General features: G+C 43.3%; 1 protein-coding gene across 1 annotated transcript in view; it reads right to left on the bottom strand.

Moving 5' to 3' along the window:
• CPO (carboxypeptidase O) overlaps positions 1 to 24,360 on the bottom strand; it is a 216,965-nt gene that overhangs the window by 170,877 nt on the left and 21,728 nt on the right. Inside the window, exon 2 of the mRNA XM_068247357.1 lies at positions 22,053 to 22,142. Within this exon, the coding sequence (XP_068103458.1) occupies positions 22,053 to 22,142 (90 nt within the window). The remainder of the gene's footprint in view (positions 1 to 22,052; positions 22,143 to 24,360) is intronic.

The following is a 24,360-nucleotide window of genomic DNA, read 5'->3' as shown; positions in this document are numbered from 1 at the left end:
AGGTGTCACAGGGGGTTTGTGCTGCTCAACTTTCCCGTGTTATTGTTCGTGGCTGGTGGGAGGAGGAGAACTTAGCTGACATCACTGAGGAAGTGCAAGAGGAGATGGATAGTACGTCTGCATCCAAATTTGTGCAGATGGCGTCTTTTATGCTGTCCAGCCTGTTGAGGGACCCCCATATAAAAAAAAAACTCAAGGGGAATGAGCTGTACTGGGTGGCCACGCTACTAGACCCTCGGTATAGGCACAAAGTGGCGGAGATGTTTCCAAATCACCAGAAGGCAGTAAGTATGCAGCACTTGCAGAACAAGCTGGCAACTATGCTTTACAATGCGTTTAGGGGTGTTGTCACAGCACAACGCAATAAAGGTACCACTGCCAGTAATCCTTCTCCCATGTCCACGCAGGCAAGGACAGGACGCTCCAGCGATTTCATGGTGATGTCGGACATGCAGACATTCTTTTCTCCAACGCCTCGCCTTAGCGCTTCCCGATCAACCCTCCACCAACGCCTGGACTGGCAGGTAGCCAGCTACCTGGCCCTAAGTGTGGATGTAGACACTGTGAGGAGCGATTAACCCTTGGACTACTGGGTGCGCAGGCTTGAACTGTGTCCAGAGCTGTCCCAATTTGCCATCCAACTTCTGTTTTGCCCTGCCTCAAGCATCCTGTCAGAAAGGACCTTCAGCGCTGCTGGAGGCATTGTCACTGAGAAGAGAAGTCGTCTAAGTCACAAAAGTGTTCAGTACCTCACCTTTATCAAAATGAATAAGGCATGGATCTCGGAGGGCTACTGCCCACCCGAAGACTAAGTCAGTCCCCGCACACAACTTCTCTGCCTGCACGCCGTGTGACTGCCTGCCCCATGACTAAGTCGCTCCCCACACAGCATCTCTGCCTGCAGGCCATTTGACTGCCTTCTCTGCCACCACCAACAAGGTCCAGGACTCCAGGCAGATTCCTGAATTTTTAAGGCCGCTGCTAGCAGCGGCCACTATAATATTTTTTCTGGTGCGTGTACATGCCTGCCTAATTTTTCTGGCTGCACTGCGGCTGCAACAACAAAACAAAAGGCATGTACATGTGTCAATTCCCCTTCGTGATCGTTACCTCGCCGCGGTCAAGGGGCTTGCGTATCACAATGAAGCAATGGCCGCCGGCTGAATGAGTTTCTCGGGGGGTGGCACACCAAAGATAATAAGGTTGTTGCTTCCTTGTGAACAGACCAAATTCGATCAGCTGGACAGCCACTGTTCTGTCATTGAGCTACCTCAGCCTGGCGACCATATGGGCTTGAAAACCGTTATCGCCTGCACTCTCGCCATGGTGTGCACCAGTCCAGCACGGCCGTCACAACACAAACAGCTGTTTGCAGTGCGTTACACAGTGAATTTGGTGTGTCAGTGTGAAGCAGTACTCTAATTACACTCCCTGATTGATGTATACACATGCAAGATGTTTTAAAGCACTTTAGGCCTCCAATTTAGCATTCAATGTGATTTCTGCCCTTAAAACGCTGCTTTGCGTCCAATCCAGATTTTTCCCCGGGACTTTTGGCATCTATCCCACTCCGCCATGCCCCCTCCAGGTGTTAGACCCCTTGAAACATCTTTTCCATCACTTTTGTGGCCAGCATAAATGTTTCTAGTTTTCAAAGTTAACCTTCCCATTGAAGTCTATTGCGGTTCGCGAAAGTTCGCAAGTTCGTGAATGTTTGCGGAGGTTCGCGAATCTAAATCGGAGGTTCGGGCCATCTCTAGTTGCAAGTGAAGAGCAAAACTAATCTCAGGGTTTTTTTTTTTTTATTTAGAAATCTATGGTCTTTACCACTTTGGGTTTGATTCACAAAACCGTGGTAACACATAGCACGACCGTGCTATGCATATAGCGTGCAATGTGATGCGCGTGAATGTTTGCACTTGTAAATATTTACATGCGCGCGCTAACGCGGCAAAGTGCGCGCATTAACATGCGACAACCTTCGTTAGCATGCGCATGTAAATCTTCACATGCACAAACCTTCACACACATTTCATTGGGCGGTAAACGCATAGCACAGTCATGCTATGCGTTACCACGGTTTTGTGAATCAAGCCCTTAGATTGATAAGTTGGCACACACTACTACTACTTGTCTGTAACCAATTACTTGTCCCGCACTATGTTCCAACCCACTATTTGTCACTTATCTAACCAACTATCAATACTTGCCACAAGAAACTGCCAATCACTACCTGCCTGCCACTAGAGCCTTGCGATAACTGCCTTACTGATACCTATCTTTGAACTTCTTGCTCAGTAAACAGAGTAATAGCAAATCACTGCAGCCTTTTTTGCCAGAGCTCTCAATTATGTGAAAATAGCACAGAGATGGCAGCCCCAGCATAAAGCATCTTGAATTTGCCACTGGGGATTCCCATTGGTCTTTTGATTGGCTCAATGATGTTCTTCACCAGGAAGGATTCACTAATCAATTAATTAATAGTGAGTCCCAGCTGGATATTTGAAAAGTGGAATAAAACTCTGACATAAAATTCAATAAACTGCAGAGTAAAGTGCTGTGTTTAACTGTTTGAATGCTGTTCGGCTACACATTTTTTGGTGATAGTAGGTTTAATGCTGTAAGTAATCTTTTAGAGCAAAGAAAATGCTGAGTTTCAGACCACTTTAAAGATGCCTTTACTGAATCTCTCTGTGCTACTGTGGTAAAGTCCAGCAGGGCTGCAGTGGCAATTTGTTGTGTTGGGCAGCTCTGCAATCAAGATTTATGAAAAAAGGAGGCAGAATAACATAAGACAATCAAGAATACTGTCAACTGTTGTGGCAAAACTTGCCAGCACGGGTTACAAAAGTTTAGCAGAGCCTTTAAAGGCTATGTACATTTTAAATGAATAAATAAATAAATTAAATAAATAAATTGACACAACAAGCACCATTCTTAGATGAATTATACTGTATATCTTTTCATTTGGGCACAGCAAATGATACGCTTAGCACTCCCACAAAGAGTAACTTAAAAAGAATCACAGTATATATGCAAGTTCCTCTGTCTTCTTATTATGTCTGTGCAAAACCGGCAGTTACCCCATCCAAAAACAAACTCTTAGTAAAACACAATGGGCCTGATTCACAAAGCGGTGCAAACTGTTTGCATGCCAGTGAAAAGCCCTTTATCACATCTAAACTCAGTTTAGGCATGATAAGAAGAAACTCGCACGAAATTCCCGCGCGCAAAGTGTTGTGCGCGCAGTCGCGCAGCACGCAGCAAAACTTTGCGCCCGGGACTTTGCGCGCGATAACCAGCACAAAGCGGTGCTAACTCCACGGTGCAAAGGTTATCACGCCTAAAGTCTTCTAGGCATGATAACTGAGTTATCACCGCTTTGTGAATCAGGCCCAATCAGTTCTGTTTTTGTAGTAGAAGGCTACACAACTTGTATTATTTCCCATAGTAAAACAAGTTAAGTTAACAGCATTTACATTGTGGGCCCCTGCACCCAGGACCCAAATGCATATACAGTGATGTCCATAATTATTCATACCCCTGGCAAAATTTGTTTTAGAGTTACTTTTATTCAACCAGCAAGTAATTGTTTGACTGAAAATGACATATGTATCTCCCAAGAGATAATACGACGATGTACAAGAGGCATTATTGTGAAAAAAAAAATTATCCGCTTTTATTTACATTTGAGCAAAAACTGTCCAGTCCAAAATGATTCATACCCTTCTGAATAATCAATAGACAAAAAACCTTTTTTGGCTATTACAGCAATCAAACACTTCCTATAATTGCAGACCAGCTTTTTACATGTCTCCACAGGTATTTTTATTCATCTTTAGCCATTCATAATGTCCATTCATAATGAGCTCCAAATCTATCAGGTTAGAGGGTCTTCTTGCCATCACCCTGACCTTTAGCTCCATCCACAGATTCTCAATTGTATTTAAGTCAGGACTCTGGTTGGGCCACTCCAAAACTTTGATGTTGTTATCTGCTAACCATTTCTTCACCACTTTTGCAGTGCGTTTTGGGTCATTGTCATGCTGAAATTTCCACTGGTGGCCAAGGCCAAGTTTCTCTGCAGACTGCCTGATGTTGTTGAGAATCCTCTTTTTTCATGGTGCCATTTACTGTGATTAAGTTCCCTGGTCCATTGGCTGAAAAACCACACCCAAAGTATGAGGTTCCCACCACCATGTTTGACAGTGTTCTTTGGGTTGAAGGCTTCTCCTTTTTTACGCCAAATGAAGGAAACATCATTGCAATAAAACAATTCAATTTTTGTTTCATCTGACCATAACACAGAAAACCATAACACCAGAAGTTGTATTCTTTGTCCAGATGAGCATTTGCAAAGGCCAAGCAAGCTTTTGTGTGCCTTATCTGAAGAAGTGGCATCCTCCTTAGTCTGCATCAGTGGAACCCAGCAGTGTGCATTGTCCGTTGGATTGTCTGCCTTGAAACATTGCCTTCAGCAGAGCCCAGATTCACCATGATGGCCTTGGTAGTGATCCTTGGATTCTTTTTCACCTCTCTCACTATTCTCCTGGCCAGCACAGGTGTAATGTTTGGCTTCCGACCACGTCCTCTGAGATTTTGCACAGTGTGGATCATCTTGTATTTTTTAATAATACTTTGCACTGTAGCCACTGGAACTTGAAAACATTTAGAAATGCCTTGTAGCACTTTCCTGACTTGTGAACAGCCACAATGTGCAGCCGCATGTCCTCACTGAGCTCCTTTGTCTTAGCCATGACGGTCCACAAACCAACTGCAGAGAGATGCTGTTTTCCACCTGTTCAGTTGATTAAAACAGCTGTTACCAATTAATCAGGGTAATTAGGATGCTTTAGAACAGCTTGAACTATTTGGAGTCGTATAGAACTTTGGCTTTTCTCACAGACTGTGACAGAAGGGTATGAATAATTTTGGACTGGACACTTTTTGCTCAAATGTAAATAAAAGCTGAGAAATGTTTTTTTTTTTCCATAATAATACCTCTTGTACATCGTCTTATTATCTTTTTGGAGACACTTATGTCATTTCCCATCAAAAAAGTACTTGCTGTTTGAATAAAAGTAACTTTAAGTTAAAATTTGCCCAGGGTAAGAATAATTATGGGCAGCACTGTATGTGCGCTCAGTAAAATCTGCATTGTTTAAAGTAGTACTGTAATGAAAAAAAATAGTTCGTTCCCATTCATGAATCTCCCCGCCGACACTGTGATCGGAGGCTTCCGATGGAAGCCAACGTCACTTCCCTAGGTACAATGTAACAACACATTGGCCTCAATTTACTAAGCAGTTTAGACTAGTCTAGAGATGGTTTTTAGTCTACTGATGGCTTTGTCAGCTGCATCCAAGGTGAATTCACTATTACCAAATGTTTTAGACCTGGTCTAAAACATTTGGGAATTAGGTGCGTAAAGCAGGGGAAATGATCAAAAGATGCAATTCACAAACGAGTAGCTATGACTGACATCCTTCTCCATTAATGAGCTCTCCTCTGCATACAATTAAACTCCTGCATAATTAATTCAAAAGGTTCCATTCTCGCATCTAAAATACCTCACAGAATTACTTTACCCACTGAAATCAGCTGGTCTAATCGCTTTCAGAAAAAGTGGGCGTGGTTACTCCATGTTTGCCTGTGAATTGTGCAATTACTGAAGATTAGACCAGGTCTAAAAACAGGTCTAAAATATTACACCAAACCATCAGTAGACTAAAAACCATCTGTAGACTAGTCTAAACTGCTTAGGATTTTTGCTCAGCAGGGACATCTTGTGGCCAAATAGTAAAATACACCTGAAAAGGAATAGAAAACCCCATCTTTGCAAAAGTATATACCAATTTTATTAATAATCTTAAAAAAGGCATGCAGTGTTTGTCCCTAAAGTGCAAATCCCCATAAGTTAAAAAGACCCAGGAAACATGTCCTAATCACCAACTGCATATAATAACTCTGGCAGAGGAGAGAAACCACTCCAGGTAACGCTCCCTTCCCTAGCCCCAAGTGCACGTAGGGTTAAGGCAGGGAGCATTACCTGGAGTGGTTTATCTCCTCTGCCAGGGTTATTATATGCAGTTGGTGATTAGGACATGTTTCCTGGGTCTTTTTAACTTATAGTGATTTGCACTTTAGGGACAAACACTGCGTGCCTTTTTTAAGATTGTTAATAAAATTGGTTTATACTTTTGCAAAGATGGGTTTTTCTATTCCTTTTCATTTGTTTATTGGTGTGCTATGCACACAATATGTGCTCTATTTTTGATAGTAAAATACACCTACTGACTTTGGGGAATAAAAATAAATTATTATCAATGTCAAGAGGGCATATAATTAATAAATAATGAGCTAAAAATTAGTGATGGATAAAATGTGTGGATTTTAATTATGATTATTGTAGCATTAATTATTTTAAAACTGTAATGGCTGAAAACTGAAAAATAATGATTTTTTCCAATTTTTTTCTTATTATTCCCGTTATAATGCATTTAGAATAAAATAATTCTTAGCATAGTGTACAACCCAAAGAAAGCCTATTTGGTGGCGGAATAAACAAGGTATAGATCATTTTGTTGTGATAAGTACTGATAAAGTTATTGGGGAATGAAAGGGAGAAGCGCTGGCAGGTGAAAATTCCTCTCGTCCATAATGTGAAAAAACCAGCGGGCTGAAATGGGTAACTTACCTGGGGTGTCTACCAGCCCCCTTGCAGACATCCTGTGCCCACACTGGGGCAAAATGATCCTCCGGCCCCCTCGGCTCGCTCCCGATATTTGCAACTTTAATGTCGCAAGCCCTGGCCACGCGCACCTCGCTTTCGCTGACATCGCTGGGAGCTTCCTGTGCAGGCGCAGTACTGCAAAATTGTTAAAATCTGCCAAATGCATTTGTATCACAGTAGAAAAAATATTGCCTGCTCTCCAAGTTGACCAGGTTTCACCGTTACAATGTCTTCAGGGGTTGCATGTGTCAGTTTTAACAATTTTGCAGAGAACTTGTATTTGTGGTGACAGTCACCTGTGAGTTTGTTTTACACAGGGTGAGTGCAGGTTTTGCACAAACATAATGAGAGCACAGAGGAACTTGCACAGTAAGACCTTGTTCACATTGTCAAACGCAGATGGCCGTGCGATCGGATTGCAATGCATATGATCGCACGCCATCTGCGTTTGCATGCGTTGTGTGGCTAATCCCATTCACTGACAGTGAAGGGGTCAGCCGCGAGTTTTGGGAAAAAATGCGTGCAGCATCTGTTCGTGCACCGCACTGGTACGAAACGCATGCAGTGTGAACATCAGACAGTGCAGTCTATGCACTTCTTATGTTCGTGCGTATCTGCCTCCTGCATGTGTTGCAAAAATATGGACAGCAACGCGTGCAATGTGAACTAGAGATGGCCCGAACCTCCGATTTTCGGTTCACGAACTTCCGCGAAAGGTTTGGTTCACGCGAACTTTCACGAACCGCAATAGACTTCAATGGGGAGGCGAACTTTGAAAACTAGAAAAAATTATGCTGGCCACAAAAGTAATGGAAAAGATGTTTCAAGGGGTCTAACACTTGGAGGGGGGCATGGCGGAGTGGGATACATGCCAAAAGTCCCGGGGAAAAATCTGGATTTGACGCAAAGCAGCGTTTTAAGGGCAGAAATCACATTGAATGCTAAATTGCAGGCCTAAAGTGCTTTAAAACATCTTGCATGTGTATACATCAATCAGGGAGTGTAATTAGAGTACTGCTTCACACTGACACACCAAACTCACTGTGTAATGCACCGCAAACAGCTGTTTGCGTAGTGACGGCCATGCTGGACTGGTGCGCACCATGGCTCTTCCTCACTCAGTGATGTCAGGTAATGTCTGACTGCCTTATCAACTTTCAATGGTTCTTTCTCTACCATTGTTAAAGCTTACATCTATTTTTTTTAAATACTTGTTCTGCTTACTGTTCAGTACTAGTGTTGGGCGAACAGTGTTCGCCACTGTTCGGGTTCTGCAGAACATCACCCTGTTCGGGTGCTGTTCGAGTTCGACCGAACACCTGATGGTGTTCGGCCTTTTAGTTCGGGTTCTACCGAACTACTCAATGCCCCCCGAACAGGGCCTCTGTTCGGCCGAACAGGGCCCTGTTCGTCCGAATACGGCCCCTCTCTGGGGTCGCAGGCATAAGGGGGGAGCATGCCCCGATCGCGGGGGAGGGTCGGAAATTCCCCCTACCCCCTCCGCTAGCGCTCCCCCCTCTGCCCGCTTCCCCCCCAAAAAAAGTTTGCGGAAAGTTAATAGTACCTGTTGGCTGGCTGGCAGTGACTAGGAGACGCGTTGAGGCCGGGCAGCGGGCGGTTCAGCGGTAGTACCCTTGTGGTACTTCCGCCCTTTCTCTGACCTCACGTCCTCTACGTGATGACGCATACGAGGGTACGCGTCACGTGTACCCTCGTATGCGTCATCACGTAGAGGACGTGAGGTCAGAGAAAGGGCGGAAGTACCACAAGGGTACTACCGCTGAACCGCCCGCTGCCCGGCCTCAACGCGTCTCCTAGTCGGACTCCTCCTCACTCATCTCACCACTGCCAGCTAGCCAGCCAGCCACCAGGTACTATTAACTTTCCGCAAACTTTTTTTATGGGGAAGCGGGCAGAGGGGGGAGCGCTAGCGGAGGGGGTGGGGGGAATTTCCGACACCCCCCCCGCGATCGGGGCATGCTCGGGGGTCCCATTGACTTCCATTGAGTTCGGGGTTCGGGCCGAACATGCCGAACATCTGGCCCATGTTCGGCAGAACGGACCCGAACCCGAACATCCAGGTGTTCGCCCAACACTATTCAGTACCTGCAACGAGAATCTTATGGAGGGCAAGTCTGCCATTGCAAGTGACCACGGGTAATGCCCGGGGAATCCTGCTTTGATTCCGGTCCGGAGTGGGAGCCTAAGAAATGGCTACCACCCCCGCACATCCAAGGAAGGCAGCAGGAATGGCATGCATGTCCCGAGGTAGTGACCAAAAATAACAATACAGGAGGACTTTCGAGGCCCTGCTGTATATGTGAAATGAATCAACTTTAAATCCTTTAACGAGAATCTGTTATGGAGGGCAAGTCTGATGGTGCCTTCACTGCGACTCACCAGGTTGGTCACCTCCTCAAGTAGGCGAGAATCTGTTATGAAGGGCAAGTCTGCCATTGCGAGTGACCACGGGTAATGGCTGGGGAATCAGGGTTCGATTCTGTTCCGGAGTGGGAGCCTGAGACTCATGTTTACTGTTCACCATATACATGCTGCCACTTGGAGAAATCATACAAAAACATGGCCTGACATATCATTGCTATGCTGATGACACCCAGCTATATTTGTCATTTAAACCTGACGTCACAGACCCTACTCCACAAATAAACGCATGCTTAGCTGAGCTTCAGGAGTGGATGAATAATAATTGGCTAAAACTTAATGCTGACAAAACTGAGGTTCTTGTTATCGAGGGCCAGGGCTCAACAGCAAAGCAGCTCCAGTCTCAACCAACACCGCTAAGGATAGGGAGCTCAGACCTGAACAACTCAGACTGTGTGCGCAGCCTGGGAGTACTGCTTGATGGGAAATTAAGCTTCAGGAATCAAATCTCAGCTGTTGTGAAACATTCCTTCTTTCACCTAAGGAATATTGCAAGGATTAAACACCTAATTCCTTCAGAGGATCTTCCAACCCTAGTTCATGCCTTTGTCACATCAAGGTTAGACTACTGCAACGTCCTCTACACAGGCCTGCATAAGAAAGACTTACGCCGCCTGCAATTAGTACAGAATGCCGCCGCAAGGCTGTTAACGAGCCAACCCCGCCATTGCCACATAACACCAACCCTGAGCTCACTCCACTGGCTACCGATAAAATGGAGAATTCTGTTTAAGATTGGCTTACTGACATTCAAATCCTTGCACAATCTGGGCCCTGGATACCTGAAGGACTTGTTGCAACTACATCACACCCCCCACAATCTTAGATCAAAAGGACGTAACACCTTGGTCACCCCCAGAGTCCACCTCAAAACCTTTGGAGACAGAGCCTTTTGTCATGCTGCCCCTACACTTTGGAACTCCCTGCCACACCCAATCAGGACAGCCCCATCCCTGGAAACATTTAAGTCTAAACTGAAAACCTACCTTTTCAGTCTGGCATTCATGAACATCTGACTATCTCCTCTGTAACACAACCCAGCCTGAAACCCTGTATTAATCTGAGACACAGCTATGCGCTTTGAGTCCTATGGGAGAAAAGCGCTTTACAAATGTTATTGTATTGTATTGTATTGTATGTTGTATAAGTAATGTACCTGCCCTGACCGTGCTTTGCAGACCAGGCATCTGTGGTCAGATGGACCCTTGACCCAACGCAAGACGAACCAAATCGAAAGCATTTGCCAAGAATGTGTTATTATGGAGGGCAAGGCTGCCATTCATTCAACTCTGTGAAACTTTCTATGGTACTTTCCCAGTACCATGGTGACCACGGGTAATGGCCGGGGAATCCTGGTTCGATTCCGGTCTGGTGTTGGAGCCTAAGAAACGGCTACCACCACACATCCAAGGTAGGCAGCAGGCAGGCATACACGTCCCGAGGTAGTGACCAAAAATAATAATACAATAATAAAAATAATAATACAGGAGGACGAGAATCTGTTATGGAGGGCAAGTCTGATGGTGCTTTCACTGTGACTCACCAGGTTGGTCACCTCCTCAAACGGCCGCATGAGCCTGCATGCATTTCGCATCAGTGTCCAGTTGTTGGGCCACAACATCCCCATCGTCCCAGATTGTGTCCTACTGTAATTGTACAGGTACTGGGTGACGGCTTTCTCCTGTTATAGCAGGTGACAGAACATGACCAGGGTCGAATTCCAGCGAGTCGGGCTATCACATATCAAGCGTCTCACCGGCAAGTTGTTTCTCTCCTGAATATCCGCAAAGCGTGCCACTGAACACAACAGGCAGGTATATGCAGTGATGAGGTGGGTTCACTGAACACAACAGGTAGGTATATGCAGTGATGAGGTTAGTTCACTGAACACAACAGGTAGGTATATGCAGTGATGAGGTGGGTGCACTGAACACAACAGGTAGGTATATGCAGTGATGAGGTGGGTGCACTGAACACAACAAGTAGGTATATGCAGTACTGGGTATTACAATGTGCACCTGTCACACACACAGGTAGTCACTGAATGTGCTGGGCCTGGCTGGCAGTGGCACACACACAGTATGAATTATCAAGGCTGTCTATGCAACACAAGTGTCAGTAAGACACACAGAAAAAAAAATAGATCACAAAAACAAGATTAGCTCTCAAAGGAGCTGTTGTGGGGTGCTATTTTAGCAATAAGAATCAGCAAGGAGCAAGCTAACAAGCCTACAACAGCCTAACTAATCTTTCCCTATGAGAGAGTCTGATGCAGCTGTCCCTTCTCTAATTAATGCAGGCACACGAGTGAGTGTAATGGCCAGCGGAGCCTGCCTTTTATAGGGGGGGAGGGCCTCCAGGAGGGAGTGTAGCCTGATTGGCTACAATGTGCCTGCTGAGTGTGATGTAGAGGGTCAAAGTTGACCCTAATGGTGCACTATGGGGGCGAACCAAACTTCAGGGAAAGTTCGCTTTACATGGCGAACGCGAACCACCGGAAGTTCTCCTGGAACCGTTAGCCGGCGAACCGTTCGGGCCATCTCTAATGTGAATAAAGCCTTACTCTTTTTCTTCCATCTGTGGAGCTGTCTGGAATCCTCTGAGGAATCCTCAGGATGAAGCAGGAAAAAAGGGTGCAGTAGCCCTTTCGGAAAAAACAGTGCCACCATAGGTGCCTATGATAAAAGACGCATTTAGCGGCATCAGGGGGAAATTTGGGCGCATGTCGGTGGCCATATTTTGCCATTTTTGCCTGGAGATGCCCGATTAGTGACAAGAAGGGACATTTTTTCTGCACAGGCTTGCTGGAAAAAATGGCTTGTACATACCTATATTGCAGCAATGTATAGGTATCTGTAAGCCATTTTTTTCCCACAAGCCTGTGTGGAAAAAATGCCCCCTCTTGCTGCTAATCGGGTGCCTCTGGATGCCCAAATTTACATTCATAGCCGCATATCGCGGCTTTGCAGCAGGTGTGGTGGGGGGGGGGGGGGGGTAGGTTAAGGAGGGGGCTAGGTTCAGGCAGGGTTTAGGCTTATTCACCACCAGGGGGGTTAGGGTTAGGCCCCACCGGGAGGGGTTAGGGTTAGGCACCTCCAGGGGTGGTGTAGAATATCGCTAATTTTAGCGAGATTCTACTACTGGCAAACCCAGCACCCTTTTTTCATATGTGCACCTCAGGAATTCTCATTATGCCTGAATATACTATATCTCAGTTAAAAAGAATGCCTGATGACAAAAAATACATTGAAATAAGTTCCTTTTTGCTTTACAAGCTAATAATTCTAACTGGATCATGCCAACCTCTATTCCCTTAAAGTGAACCCGAGGTGAGAGTGACATGGAGGCTGCCAATAATTATTTATTTTTAAACAATACTAGTTGCCTGCCACCCCTGCTGATTTATTTGGCTGCAGTGGCGTCTGAATTACACCAGAAACAAGTATGCAGTTAATCTTGTCAGTACTGACAATATTGTCAGAAGCAAGATGACTAGTCTTTGAGGCCCTCAGAGTCCCCTTTGTTGTGCTGCTGTCTGCCTGTACGCATGCCTCCTTGATAACGCTCCTATAGCTGTTAGCGTTCTGTGCATGCATGGTTTATAGAAGAATTATACCATGCATATGCAAAACTTTCACGGCAACAGGAGCACAATCGAGGAGGTGAGCAGATGGGACTACGCATGCACAATAGCCGTGACCCAGGCGGCTCAGAGATTTTTCTGAGGGTGGCAGAGGCACAATGGTGAGGAACCAAAAGCACAGAGGGGCCTCAAAGACCGTGAGGGGATAGAAAAAGCCCCATGTGCAGGGCCGGCGCTACCATAAAGGCAGAGGAGGCAGCTGCCCCAGGGCCCCAGAGCTTGTAGGGGCCCCCAGTGGCTACAAGAGGAATTTTTTTTTTTCAAATCGGCCTTATAGTTTTTGAGAAAATCGATTTTAAAGTTTCAAAGGAAAAAAAATACACATTTAAAAACCTGCCGACTTTAATGGTTGATAGCAAACCCACCTTAAATGCTAGAAACCCTAAATTTGCAGGATATGTTAAGGGGATCATTAGGAATAAGAGGAAAAAACTATTTTTCAAAAAGACCTTATAGTTTTTGAGAAAATCGATTTTAAAGTTTCAAAGGAGAAAAGTATACTTTTAAATGCGGTAAATGTCACTTTTAGTAGCAAACCTAACAGTAGTGTAATTTTACATGCATCAAATGAAAGCGCAATAAGTTTCCTGATGGGGTTTCCAGGGGGTCTATACGCAGCCGCAGCGCTTTGGCCAGGGATCGCTATACAGCCGCAATATGGCTGTATGAAGATCCCTGGCATTTTTTTTCTATTTTCCCAATTTTTTTTTATGTTTAGAGTGTGGCAATTTTTTTTTTAAATTATGTGGGGTCCCCCCTCCTGAAACTTTTTAACCCCTTGTCCCCCATGCAGGCTGGGATAGCCAGAATGTGGAACTCCGACCAATTGGGACTTCATACCCTGACTATACCAGCTGCAAAAAAGGTCCCCTAATGCCGATTTTTGTTTCGGTGTATATGTTGGGGGGGCCCCCTAGGTTTATTTTGCCCTGGGGCCCCATTGTTGCTTAAACCGGCCCTGCCCATGTGAGTAAAGGTAATTTTTTTTACCCAGTCCAGGTATGCTTTAAAGTAGACCTGAATTGTTGCACAGGCTAAAGGAAAACAGAGAGAAATGTATCCTGTATGCATTTAGAGAGTTTAGCCTGTCTACTTCCCCCTCATATGTGACTAATCACAAGTGAAATTTGATCTCTCAGCTGTGCCAGTTCAGAAATCTCAGCAGTCCTCGGCAGAGCAGCTTATTTATAAACACAGGATGCTAACCCTATGCTTGCTTCCATGAAAGCAGGAAGTAGACATACTGAAGATTTTTTTAATGTTGAAGTTTTATTTGTATTTGTATGGTACATGTAGGAGAGCTTACCAAACCTTTATGTATTGCAATAATGCTATATAATATATACAATATATATATAATATATAATAAATATATATATGTATATATATATTTATATATTTATATTTATATATATTATATATATATATATATATATATATATATAATATATATAATAAATATATATAATATATATATAATATATAATGCTATATATAATGCTATATAATAATATTTTTAATAGGGATGGGACGAATCCACTATTTCTTTGAATCCGAATCCAAATCTAAAAAGGTTCTCAAATTTCTCAAACCTTTGGAATCACGAATCTAATGAATCCTGCACATAAGAATTGTGCAATCGTGGTATAGTTGCCTGCAATATAGGTACCCAAGCATAGGTGCCCACAGTATAGGTAGCGAGGTAAAGGTGCCTTCAATATAGCTAGCTAGGTATGGGTGCCTTTAGTATAGCTAGCTAGATATGGGTGCCTTCAGTATAGCTAGCTAGGTATGGGTGCCTTCAGTATAGCTAGCTAAGTATGGGTGCCTTCAGTATAGCTAGCAAGATATGGGTGCCTTTAGTATAGGTAGCAGGGTATATGTGCCTTCAGTATAGGTAGCAAGGTATATGTGCCTTCAGTATAGGTAGCAGGGTATAGGGGCCTGCAGTATAAGTAGCGAGGTACTGTATATGTGCCTTCAGTATAGGTAGCAATGTATATGTGCCTTAAGTACAGGTAGCAGGGTATAGGGCCCTTCAGTATAAGTAGCAGGGTATATGTGCCTTCAGTATAGGTACCAAGGTATATGTGCCTTCAGTATAGGTAGCATGGTATAGGGGCCTTCAGTATAGGTAGCATGGTATATGTGCCTTCAGTATAGGTAGCAAGGTATATGTGCCTTCAGCATAGAAAGCAGGGCATAGGGGCCTTAAGTATAGGTAGCAAGGTATATAAGCCTTAGTATAGGTAGCAAAGTATATGTGCCTTCAGTATAGGTAGAGGGTAAACTGCTGAACCTTAGCAATTGCATCAGTCTATTTCTACCAGCAGTGAGTTATACAGTTATACTGCTGCTAAAAATTACTGTATATATTTATGTCAATACTTTCTGCATACATTTTGGGTGGTTAGAACTGCTGTTATAGGGTGTTGTGGTTTTGAATACATAAATAGCATTCAATTGCTGCAAGGAAAATAGCTCCCCTACGATTGCTGTTGTGATTTGTTTTACTCATGTGTGATTTTAGTTAACTTCTGAAGAAGTTGAACGAAATTGGCATAAAAGGATGTCAAATCAAAGCTAACTGTATGAATTTGGTAATAATAAGAGACTTTTAATTAGAGCCTTAAATTCGCAGAAGCCAAACAACTATAAGTAGCAGTTCTTAATTAAAAAAAACAAGTATTTCCTTTTTTTAAAAATACAAATAGCAACAATCTTTTAAGAGGACTGCACAAGATGCAGAGTACAAGCATACATTACATAACCACGAATGCTTAAAGGGAGCCTTAACCACTTGAGCCTTCTGGATGTATCTTCTACATCCAAAAAGGAGGCTGTTCAAGCCATTAGGACATAGGAGATACGTCCAGCGCGACAATCCTGCATCGAACGAATGCTGTGTGTGCACACCTACATGCACGTGCATTCCCACCGAAAAACTAATTGGAGCAAGAGACCATGTGGTCCCTCTACCTGATCAGCGCCCCTCCAAGCTGCAATGATTGCTGTTACAAGTGTAAAATCGATCATTGAAAACACCGCCATACATGAATTATTCACTTCCTGTAAATGCACTTGCGCGCATGTGACCCCAGACCTGCACCATTGACTGGGCATAGGGATCATGTGATCCCTTGACCTTTGGGGCTGCAGTGATTGGTCCATGTGATCCCTGAGCCAATCATTGTCCTTCCAGCCCTCAATGCCCACTGTTACTGCTAGTAACAGTGTTCATTGATTAAAAAAAAGTTGTTGTTTAAAAGGTAAAAATAAAAAAATAGTGAAAAAATAAATAAATTAAAAAAAAGGTGTTCATGTCCACCCAAGGCAATGATTGGTGCAAGGGATCATGAGGTCCCTGAAATCAGTGTGCTTAAAGATCCATACCCACTTTTTTGTTATGGGCGACCTTTTCACAATGAACAATTTTTTTGCGATATCGCATAATATTGTTTACCGAAAATTAGTTAAATGATGTTTAGAAAAAGTGCAATGTTTGCGACCGTCATGACGGATCACTGAGCGACTGATCGCTCAGATCCCCGTTGCCCGCCGTAATAATTTTATCGCAATTAAATTATCATTTGCGCCTTTATTACCATGGTAGTGAAGATGGATTGGTTAACGATCGCTGTTCGCCGCTGATCCCCGATCCATCTTCATGTCGGTAATTAGCTTAAATTTGAATGGGGACTGTTACAGCCTGTTATAGCAGTCATCATTCATAAAAACAAGTAACAATGTTAGGTAAATAATAAAACTTTGTTAAAAAACACATGCTATTATGCACAATTCAAAATCGCACATAATGTTTTTAAATGGCGACGCACACTTTCATTTTCCAGGCCACAATTCGCATGAGTAAAAAAATTCGCTACCACATGAAATCGTAACATGCGTACAATTCCCATAGAATGTTAGCAAGTGCTGCCAGTTTGTGGTGGATGATACATGCGCAACAACGTGAAAAGGATGCAAAAAATTGACCGTGAGAAAATGCCAGTGTTTTACGCAGACACAAGTGTGGCCTCTCTCTAACTGTGTCTCTCTCACAGCAGTTCTATGTTACCTCAAATCTGTGTTCTAAGGAGGCACGAGCTTCTATGAGGGGTCACCTAAATTTGGACACAGTGCGCATTGATTTGGATGCAGCCATAGGCACCCATGTAAAATGCCACTAATATCGGCTATAACAGTAAATTTAGGCACCAAAATCAACCGATAAAATAGTGACCGCCTACTATTGTCCTGACTCTTCTGGGGCTATGCGCCTGCGCAGTCCGCTCCGGCCCACGTGGCGGTGATTGACAGCGCTGCTCGCGCAGGCGCAGTACAGAGCGACCTAGTGGCCGCTCTGACGTCATCGCCGGGGACCGGGATAGAGCTTCGGCGAACAGCTGCGCACAGAGGTGCGGCGAGGGAGGTCCTGGGAGCTTGGGGCTGGAGGAAGCCCCTGGTAAGTAGCGTTTATTTTCTTTATTTAGCCTGGATAACTCCTTTAAGAACTCAGCTTTTTTAATATGTATGCCCTAAGGGTATATTACTGTTATCTTTTTGCAAATGAGGGCTTGTAATTATTGCTACGGTAAACACAAGAAACACGACACAGAAAACAATTGCTTCCAAATAATATAGTATTCCCATACATTGCACTAGGGACATCATTTAAATTTTGGGATTACCAGGACAAATGAGCAAATGTATGATAGCATTGTTTATTTGAAAACCATAGTGGATGGAAATGGAGAAATAGTATATTTTTTAATATTTTCCCTTGTTTTTCCTTTTAAATTGTATCGAAAAAGTAGTTACTAAAAACAAATACCACTCCCAAAAAGCCCAATTGGTGGCTAAAAAAATAAGATATAGATCATTTAGATGAAAACAAAAGTTTGCCTTCTTAAAACAGAAAGAATTTGCAATAATTCAGGTTGGAGTGAGCTTGAGATGTCTCCCAGTGCATCACTGCTGAATATATGCAAATTAACCATTGTTGCCCTTAGAAGTTAAACACACCTCCAGAACCGCTGGAATGCAATAATGTGTCAGCTTGTTAATTTGTACAGAGCCTTAATAATCCAACATGCATAAAGACTGTTTTGGATTGTTTGATCCTCATCAGTGCATGACATGGATTAATTTGGCTCTATGGAGTAGGGCTTGTAACACCGAGAGGTACGGACTAACCAGCAAGCTCATGGTGAACCAGAACTCATTGGAGTGTGTGAGGGGCTACAATGGACCTAAAAGCCCCCTTACTAAAATACTAAGGAAAACAAAAGTTTGCTTTCTTAAAACAGAAAGAATTTGCGATAATTCAGATTGGAGTGAGCTTGAGATGTATCCCAGTGCATCATTGCTGAATATATGCAAATTAACCATTGTTACCCTTAGAAGCTAAATACACTGGTTAATTTGCATATATTCAGCAGTGATGCACTGGGAGACATCTCAAGCTCACTCCAACCTGAATTATCGCAAATTCTTTCTTTTTAAACCACTTGATGACCCAGCCTTTACCCCCCCTTAAGGACTAGCGCTATTTTTGGTGATCTGTGCTGGGTGGGCTCTGCAGCCCCCAGCACAGATCAGGGTGCATGCAGAGCGATCAGATCGCCCCCCTTTCCCCCCCCCCTATGGGGATGATGTGCAGGGGGGGTCTGATCGCTCCTCCTGGCTGGCATGTTGCGGGGGGGGGGGGCACCTCAAAGCCCCCCTCCGCAGCGAAATTCCCCCCCCTCCCTCTCCTCCCTCTCACCCCTGGCGATCCGGGCTGCACAGGACGCTATCCGTCCTGTGCAGCCAGTGACAGGCTGTCCCCTGTCACATGGCGGCGACCCCCGGCCGCTGATTGGCCGGGGATCGCCGATCTGCCTTACGGCGCTGCTGCGCAGCAGCGCCGTACAATGTAAACAAAGGAGACATATGTCTCCTACGTTTACATTTAGCTGATTGCGGCTCGCAGACTATTCACGGAGACCCGCTCCGTGATCTCACAGGAAACGACCGCACACTCATACCATGCGGCGGCAAAGTGGTAGCTGGAGGACCAGCGGCGCAGATCTGCGTCGCCAGGTGCCTCCCTAATTAATCAGGAAAGGCCACTCGCGGGAGCGGCCTTTCCTGATTAATTAGGGAGGTACCTGGCGATGCAGATCTGCGCCGCTGGTCCTCCAGCTACCACTTTGCCGCCGCACGGTATGAGTGTGCGGTCGGCAAGTGGTTAAGAAAGCAAACTTTTGTTTTCCTCAGTATTTTAGTAAGGGGGCTTTTAGGACCATTGTAGCCCCTCACACATTCCAATGAGTTCTGGTTCATCATGAGCTTGCTGGTTAGTCTGTATCATTTAGATGAGACAGTGTTAAAGTTATTGGCGAATGAATGGGAGGAGTGCTGAACTGTGAAAATTGCTCAGATGCATAAGATGAAAATACACTGAAGGCTGACATATTTCATTTTTAACAATGCAACTTGTCTGTCCTGCTGATCCTCTGTCTCTAATAATGTTATCCATAACAAGCATGCAGATCAGATTATTCTGATTAAAATCGGAAAAGATTTGCTGCATTCTGGTTTCAGGTGTGTAGTTTAGAAACTAGCAATGCCAAAATGTTCAGCAAGACTGCCAGTCAACTGGTATCGTAGGAAAAAAGAATGACTATGGCAGCCTCTGTATACCTCTCACTTCACGTTCTTTTTCAGTTAAAATAAGAATAACTTTAGGGGGAGCTGGGACTTGAAGAGGGTTGAGAATGTTGGCTTTAGTGGTAAATGAAAATAAGCTCTTAAACCAGATCTTTGCAGAATTTTACCAGCTCCTCTACTCCTCTAGGGTGACATATGGTGTGGGCCCATATGCAATTAACTTTTTCTCCTGAGTTTTCTCCTAGGAGATAATTTTTTATCTTTTATTTAAAATAACTTCCTAGCACTTTTCAACTGAAAAAAGTACTGGAAGTAGGTGAAAATGTACTATCAAAATTATTCTGAGTATCATTTGGCTTTCTAGGGGCTTAAAAGGCATTTTATTGAGCACTGCAGTTTAAAAATATCCCCTAGGAGAAAACTCAGGGTAAAAGTTAAATTGCATATGGGCCATGGTGATTACCGTAGTTGTTTGTTAAAGAGACTCTGAAGTCTTTTTTTTCCCCTGATTTTCTCATATAATTCTTTTAGGCATTAATGCCCAAGCAAAATCGCTGCATTCTTGCGGCAGATGAGTGATTTAATCCAAAGAAAGCGACCTGCAAAGTTCTACGACTTTGCAGGTCGCAGATCGTGCTGCCCTGGAGAGGCAGAGCTTTGAGCTGTAGCTCTGCCTCTCTGCAATCAATCTCCGTGGGTCTCCGCCTCCTCTCCGCCCCTCTCAGTGAAAGAAGACTAAGAGGGATGGGGAGAGGCGGTGAGCCGCAGAGATTGACTGCAGAGGAGGCAGAGCTTCAGCGTAAAGCTCTGCCTCTTTGAGGAAGTAAAGCCCTGCGAACCCGGGAGCTTTGCAGGGATAATCCTCAGTAATAAATCATTCATCTGCTGCAGGGGTGCGGTGATTTCACTTAGGCATTAACTCTTAACAGGATTATATTAGAAAATCAGGGAAAAAAGAGACTTCAGGGTCTCTTTAACCACTTCCCAACTGAGGGATTTTACCCCTTGACCACCAGAGCAATTTTCACCTTTCAGGGCTCCTTCCATTCATTCGTCTATAACTTTATCATTACTTATCACAATGAAATGAACTATATCTTGTTTTTTTCACCACTAATTAGGCTTTCTTTAGGTGGGACATAATGCCAAGAATTATTTTATTCTAATGTGTTTTAATGGTAAAATAGGAAAAAAATGTGGGAAAAAAATTATTATTTTTCAGTTTTCAGCCTTTATAGTTTTCAAATAATGCATGCTACAGTAATTAAAACCCATGAAATGTATTTGCCCATTTCTCCCGGTTATAAAACCGTTGAAATTATGTCCCTATCACAATGTTTTTAATTGGAAATAAAGGTGCATTTTTTTTCAGTTTTGCGTCCATCCCTAATTACAAGCCCATTGTTTATAAAGTAACAGTGTTATACCCTCTTGACATAAATATTTAAAAAGTTCAGTCCCTAAGGTAACTATTTATGTATTTTTTTTAATTGTAATTTTTTTTTTTTTTAATTACAAAAAAAAAAAATTTGGGGAGTGTGGGAGGTAAGGAGTTAATTTTTAGTTTAAAACTAATTTATTTGTATGTAAAAAATGCTTTAGGGTGTAGTTCTACTATTTGGCCACAAGATGGCAACAGTAACTTTTTGTTTAATGCGACCTCCAAGCGTCCTTCCGGTACTAGGAGGCTGAGAGGTTTTTTTTTCTCACAATGATCGCACTGCTTAGCGGAGAAGCAGCGGATCATTGCGGGGCTTAGATCAACGAACGGGAATGGATTTTCCCGTTCATTGATCTCCGGGCGAGCGGCAGGCGGCGTGTTTACGAGCGGGAGTGCGCGCTACAGCGAGCGGGAGCGCGGGCAGCGGCGGGTGCGCGGAAAGTACAGATTTCTCCGTCCCTGGGGGTGAAAGGATGGAAAAAGGGACGGAGAACTTCGTACGCATGAGGGTAAAGTGGTTAAAGGCAGTTTGTAGTATTTGCATTATACTCCATTATACCAAAAATATCTTATCTCCTCAAAAAATGTTTACTACTCTCCAAACCTTATTTTAAATGGCTCACATTTCACAAATCCAAACTGAATTTCAGATCAATATTTTGCAGCAATTTTAAACATTCGTATATATGAGGAAGAAGAGGTAGTTTGTTTTACATTAGTTATAGAAATTAAAAAGCAGAATTTGTAGTTATAGCTTTTTAAACCATGCAGTCGGCTAGTTTTCTGTAAATAGACACAAACAAAGCACAGCATTAGTAACTGTAATAGACACAAACTCATAGCCTGCCAAGGATCACTCTGCCAAGGACAGAGCGGCATAAACAATGTAATGACAGATCTGTGGTTTTATTGTACATGAAACTGATACAGCCATATACACTGTATGTTTCTTTGAAAATGTTTCTTTCAATTTTATATATTTTCTCAAAATTAGCATGCATCCCATTTGGTTGTAAATGTATTCTAGTACTGATGCAAACTTTTAAACTTTCTTGCAGCAATGCTCAATCAGTGGTGTATACAAACTGAACAGTGACTCACTGCATGCCATTGTCATTAGAATAGGAGAATTAAGTTCATACCTATCATAGTTCATCTTCATGCCTCGTACTTGCAAGCTCAGAGTTCCCAGAATAAACATGTTCCACAGCAGAATATACATCTTTCTTGAGCTGCAGAACGATAAAAATAAGTTAACACACCGCAGACTACTAAATGCTTACAAGACTTTAACAGAGTGTTCACTCGCTCTGTGTAATTATTATTGCACATGGTAATTTTATACCTGAACTGTTAAGCTGCACCTATCTGACTCTGGGGAACTGTTCAATGATATCCTTCAGTGCTTTACTGAGGGCAAATCAGTTTAATCCTGCATTGTAGTGGCCCCAGACATTCTGGCTTTCTGTGTATGGTATGTCACTGTTGTTTAATTTAACTACAATGATGTGAATAAGTTTAGTTTGTCATTCCTAAATTCCTCTGTTACTGCATATTTATAACACAGTGGTTTCTGATCTTTAAACACGATGTCGTATTAGGCAAAGGGAAGATTCAATGAATATAAAACATGGTTTTAAAATGAATGCTTCATTTATTTCAGATACAAGTTATCGTATATACTGTACTAGAATATAAACTGATTCAAGTATAAACCATGGCACTTAGTGTTTCCTTCAGACACCAGTAAAATTGTTGATTTCAATATAAACCTAAGGTAGAAACTCAGGCCACTACTTTTAACATCTCCATATCATTTCTCTGGTTCTCTCTCCCACCACCGTATAGTGTTCCCTAGTGTCTAGTGGTTCTCCCTTTCTCCCTCATACAGACCAAATAAAGACATGCAACTAGTACAGAATGCTGCCGTAAGACTGTTAACAAGCTTACCCCGCCATGGCCACATAACACCAATCCTTTGCTCACTACACTGCCTACCCATAAAATGGGGAATCCTTTTCACAATTGGCATGCTGATATTCACATCTCTACATGACCTAAGCCCTAGATACCTGAAGGATTTGTACCAACTGCATCAGACCTCCCACAACCTCAGATCAAAAGGATCCAATAACTTGACCACCCCCAGAGTGCAACTAAAAACCTTCGGAGCCAGAGCTTTCTGTCATGCTGCCCCTTCCCTGTGGAATGCCTTGCCAGACTTAGTCAAGACAGCTCCAACCCTGGACATGTTTAAAGCAAAACTGAAAATCCACCTGTTTAGTCTGGCATTTATGATTACATAACTTTTTCCCTGTACACATCACTATGTACTGATCTGAGACAAGCTTCTGCACTTTGGGTCCTATGGGAGAAAAGCACTTTACAAATGTTTAAATGCTGTTGTTTTCTTCTTGTTGGTGTCTAGTGGTCCAACTCTACCTCTCCTATACAGCGTACCTGGTGTCTACAGTGCACCTCCCTCTCCCATTGCATATTCCCTCTCTCGGTGCATCCCCTTGTAGAGTGCAGGCAGTGGAGGTGGTAGACTAGCATTTTACCTGATTCAGAAACACTGCATCAGGTCTCCGTGTCTTCTTCTAGCTTCCTACCTTTTCTATTATGGTGCAAAGCATGCAGCAATGACCAGTTGCAGTAGATTTCAACACAAAAATTGCTAACCATGCAGCACTGCGTCTCAATGCCTGGTCTGCCTCATTGCAAATTTAGTATAATAAGTCCCACAACAGAAAGAGATAATAGTCTACAAAAATTCTGGTGCATCAGATCAATGCTGCCATATCTCTTGTTCCAAGATATTGGAAAGCACCATCTACCCCTATGCTAAAAGAGTGGATCCATCGTATCAGTCATAATTAGGAAATGGAAGACATTAGAGTTACCAAGCTAAATTGATAAAGATGGGTTCACTCTGGCATCCTGGGAAGAGTTTCAGTTGACTACAAGCTCCTTCTTACATTTGACTACTCAAGTTAATCAAGCTTAAATAATGAAGGGAAATAAAGCCTGATTAAGGCCTCTTGCACACTGCAAGCGATTCCGATTCAGATTCCGCTTTTTAATCGGTTTTTACATCCGATTCAGATTCCGATTTGCAGTGTGCAGGGAGCAAACTGCAAATCGGAATCGGAATCGGATGTAAAAACTGATTAAAACGCGGAGTCTGAATCGGAATTGCTTGCAGTGTGCAAGAGGCCTAACTATGTTTCCTCTCCTTCCTGTATTAGACGCCTCCTTTTTTGTCATTTCTCCCTCCCCTCTTTTTCTTTTTCTCTTTCTTTTTCCTTCACTGGAACACAGAATACAATATTTCACAGCATTTATGCTGGCTTTGGCTTGTAAGGAAGAAGCTTGCAAGTACTGTTTTAATGGTAGACTAATGTTATCAGTGGAAATGGCATCAAAATGTCTTATGCTTAGCGTATATAT

Source organism: Hyperolius riggenbachi, chromosome 7 (genome assembly GCF_040937935.1).
Source record: "Hyperolius riggenbachi isolate aHypRig1 chromosome 7, aHypRig1.pri, whole genome shotgun sequence".
NCBI classification, from domain to species: domain Eukaryota; kingdom Metazoa; phylum Chordata; class Amphibia; order Anura; family Hyperoliidae; genus Hyperolius; species Hyperolius riggenbachi.
Note: the sequence above shows the minus strand (reverse complement) of the source record. Positions and strands in the feature narration are given on the sequence as shown.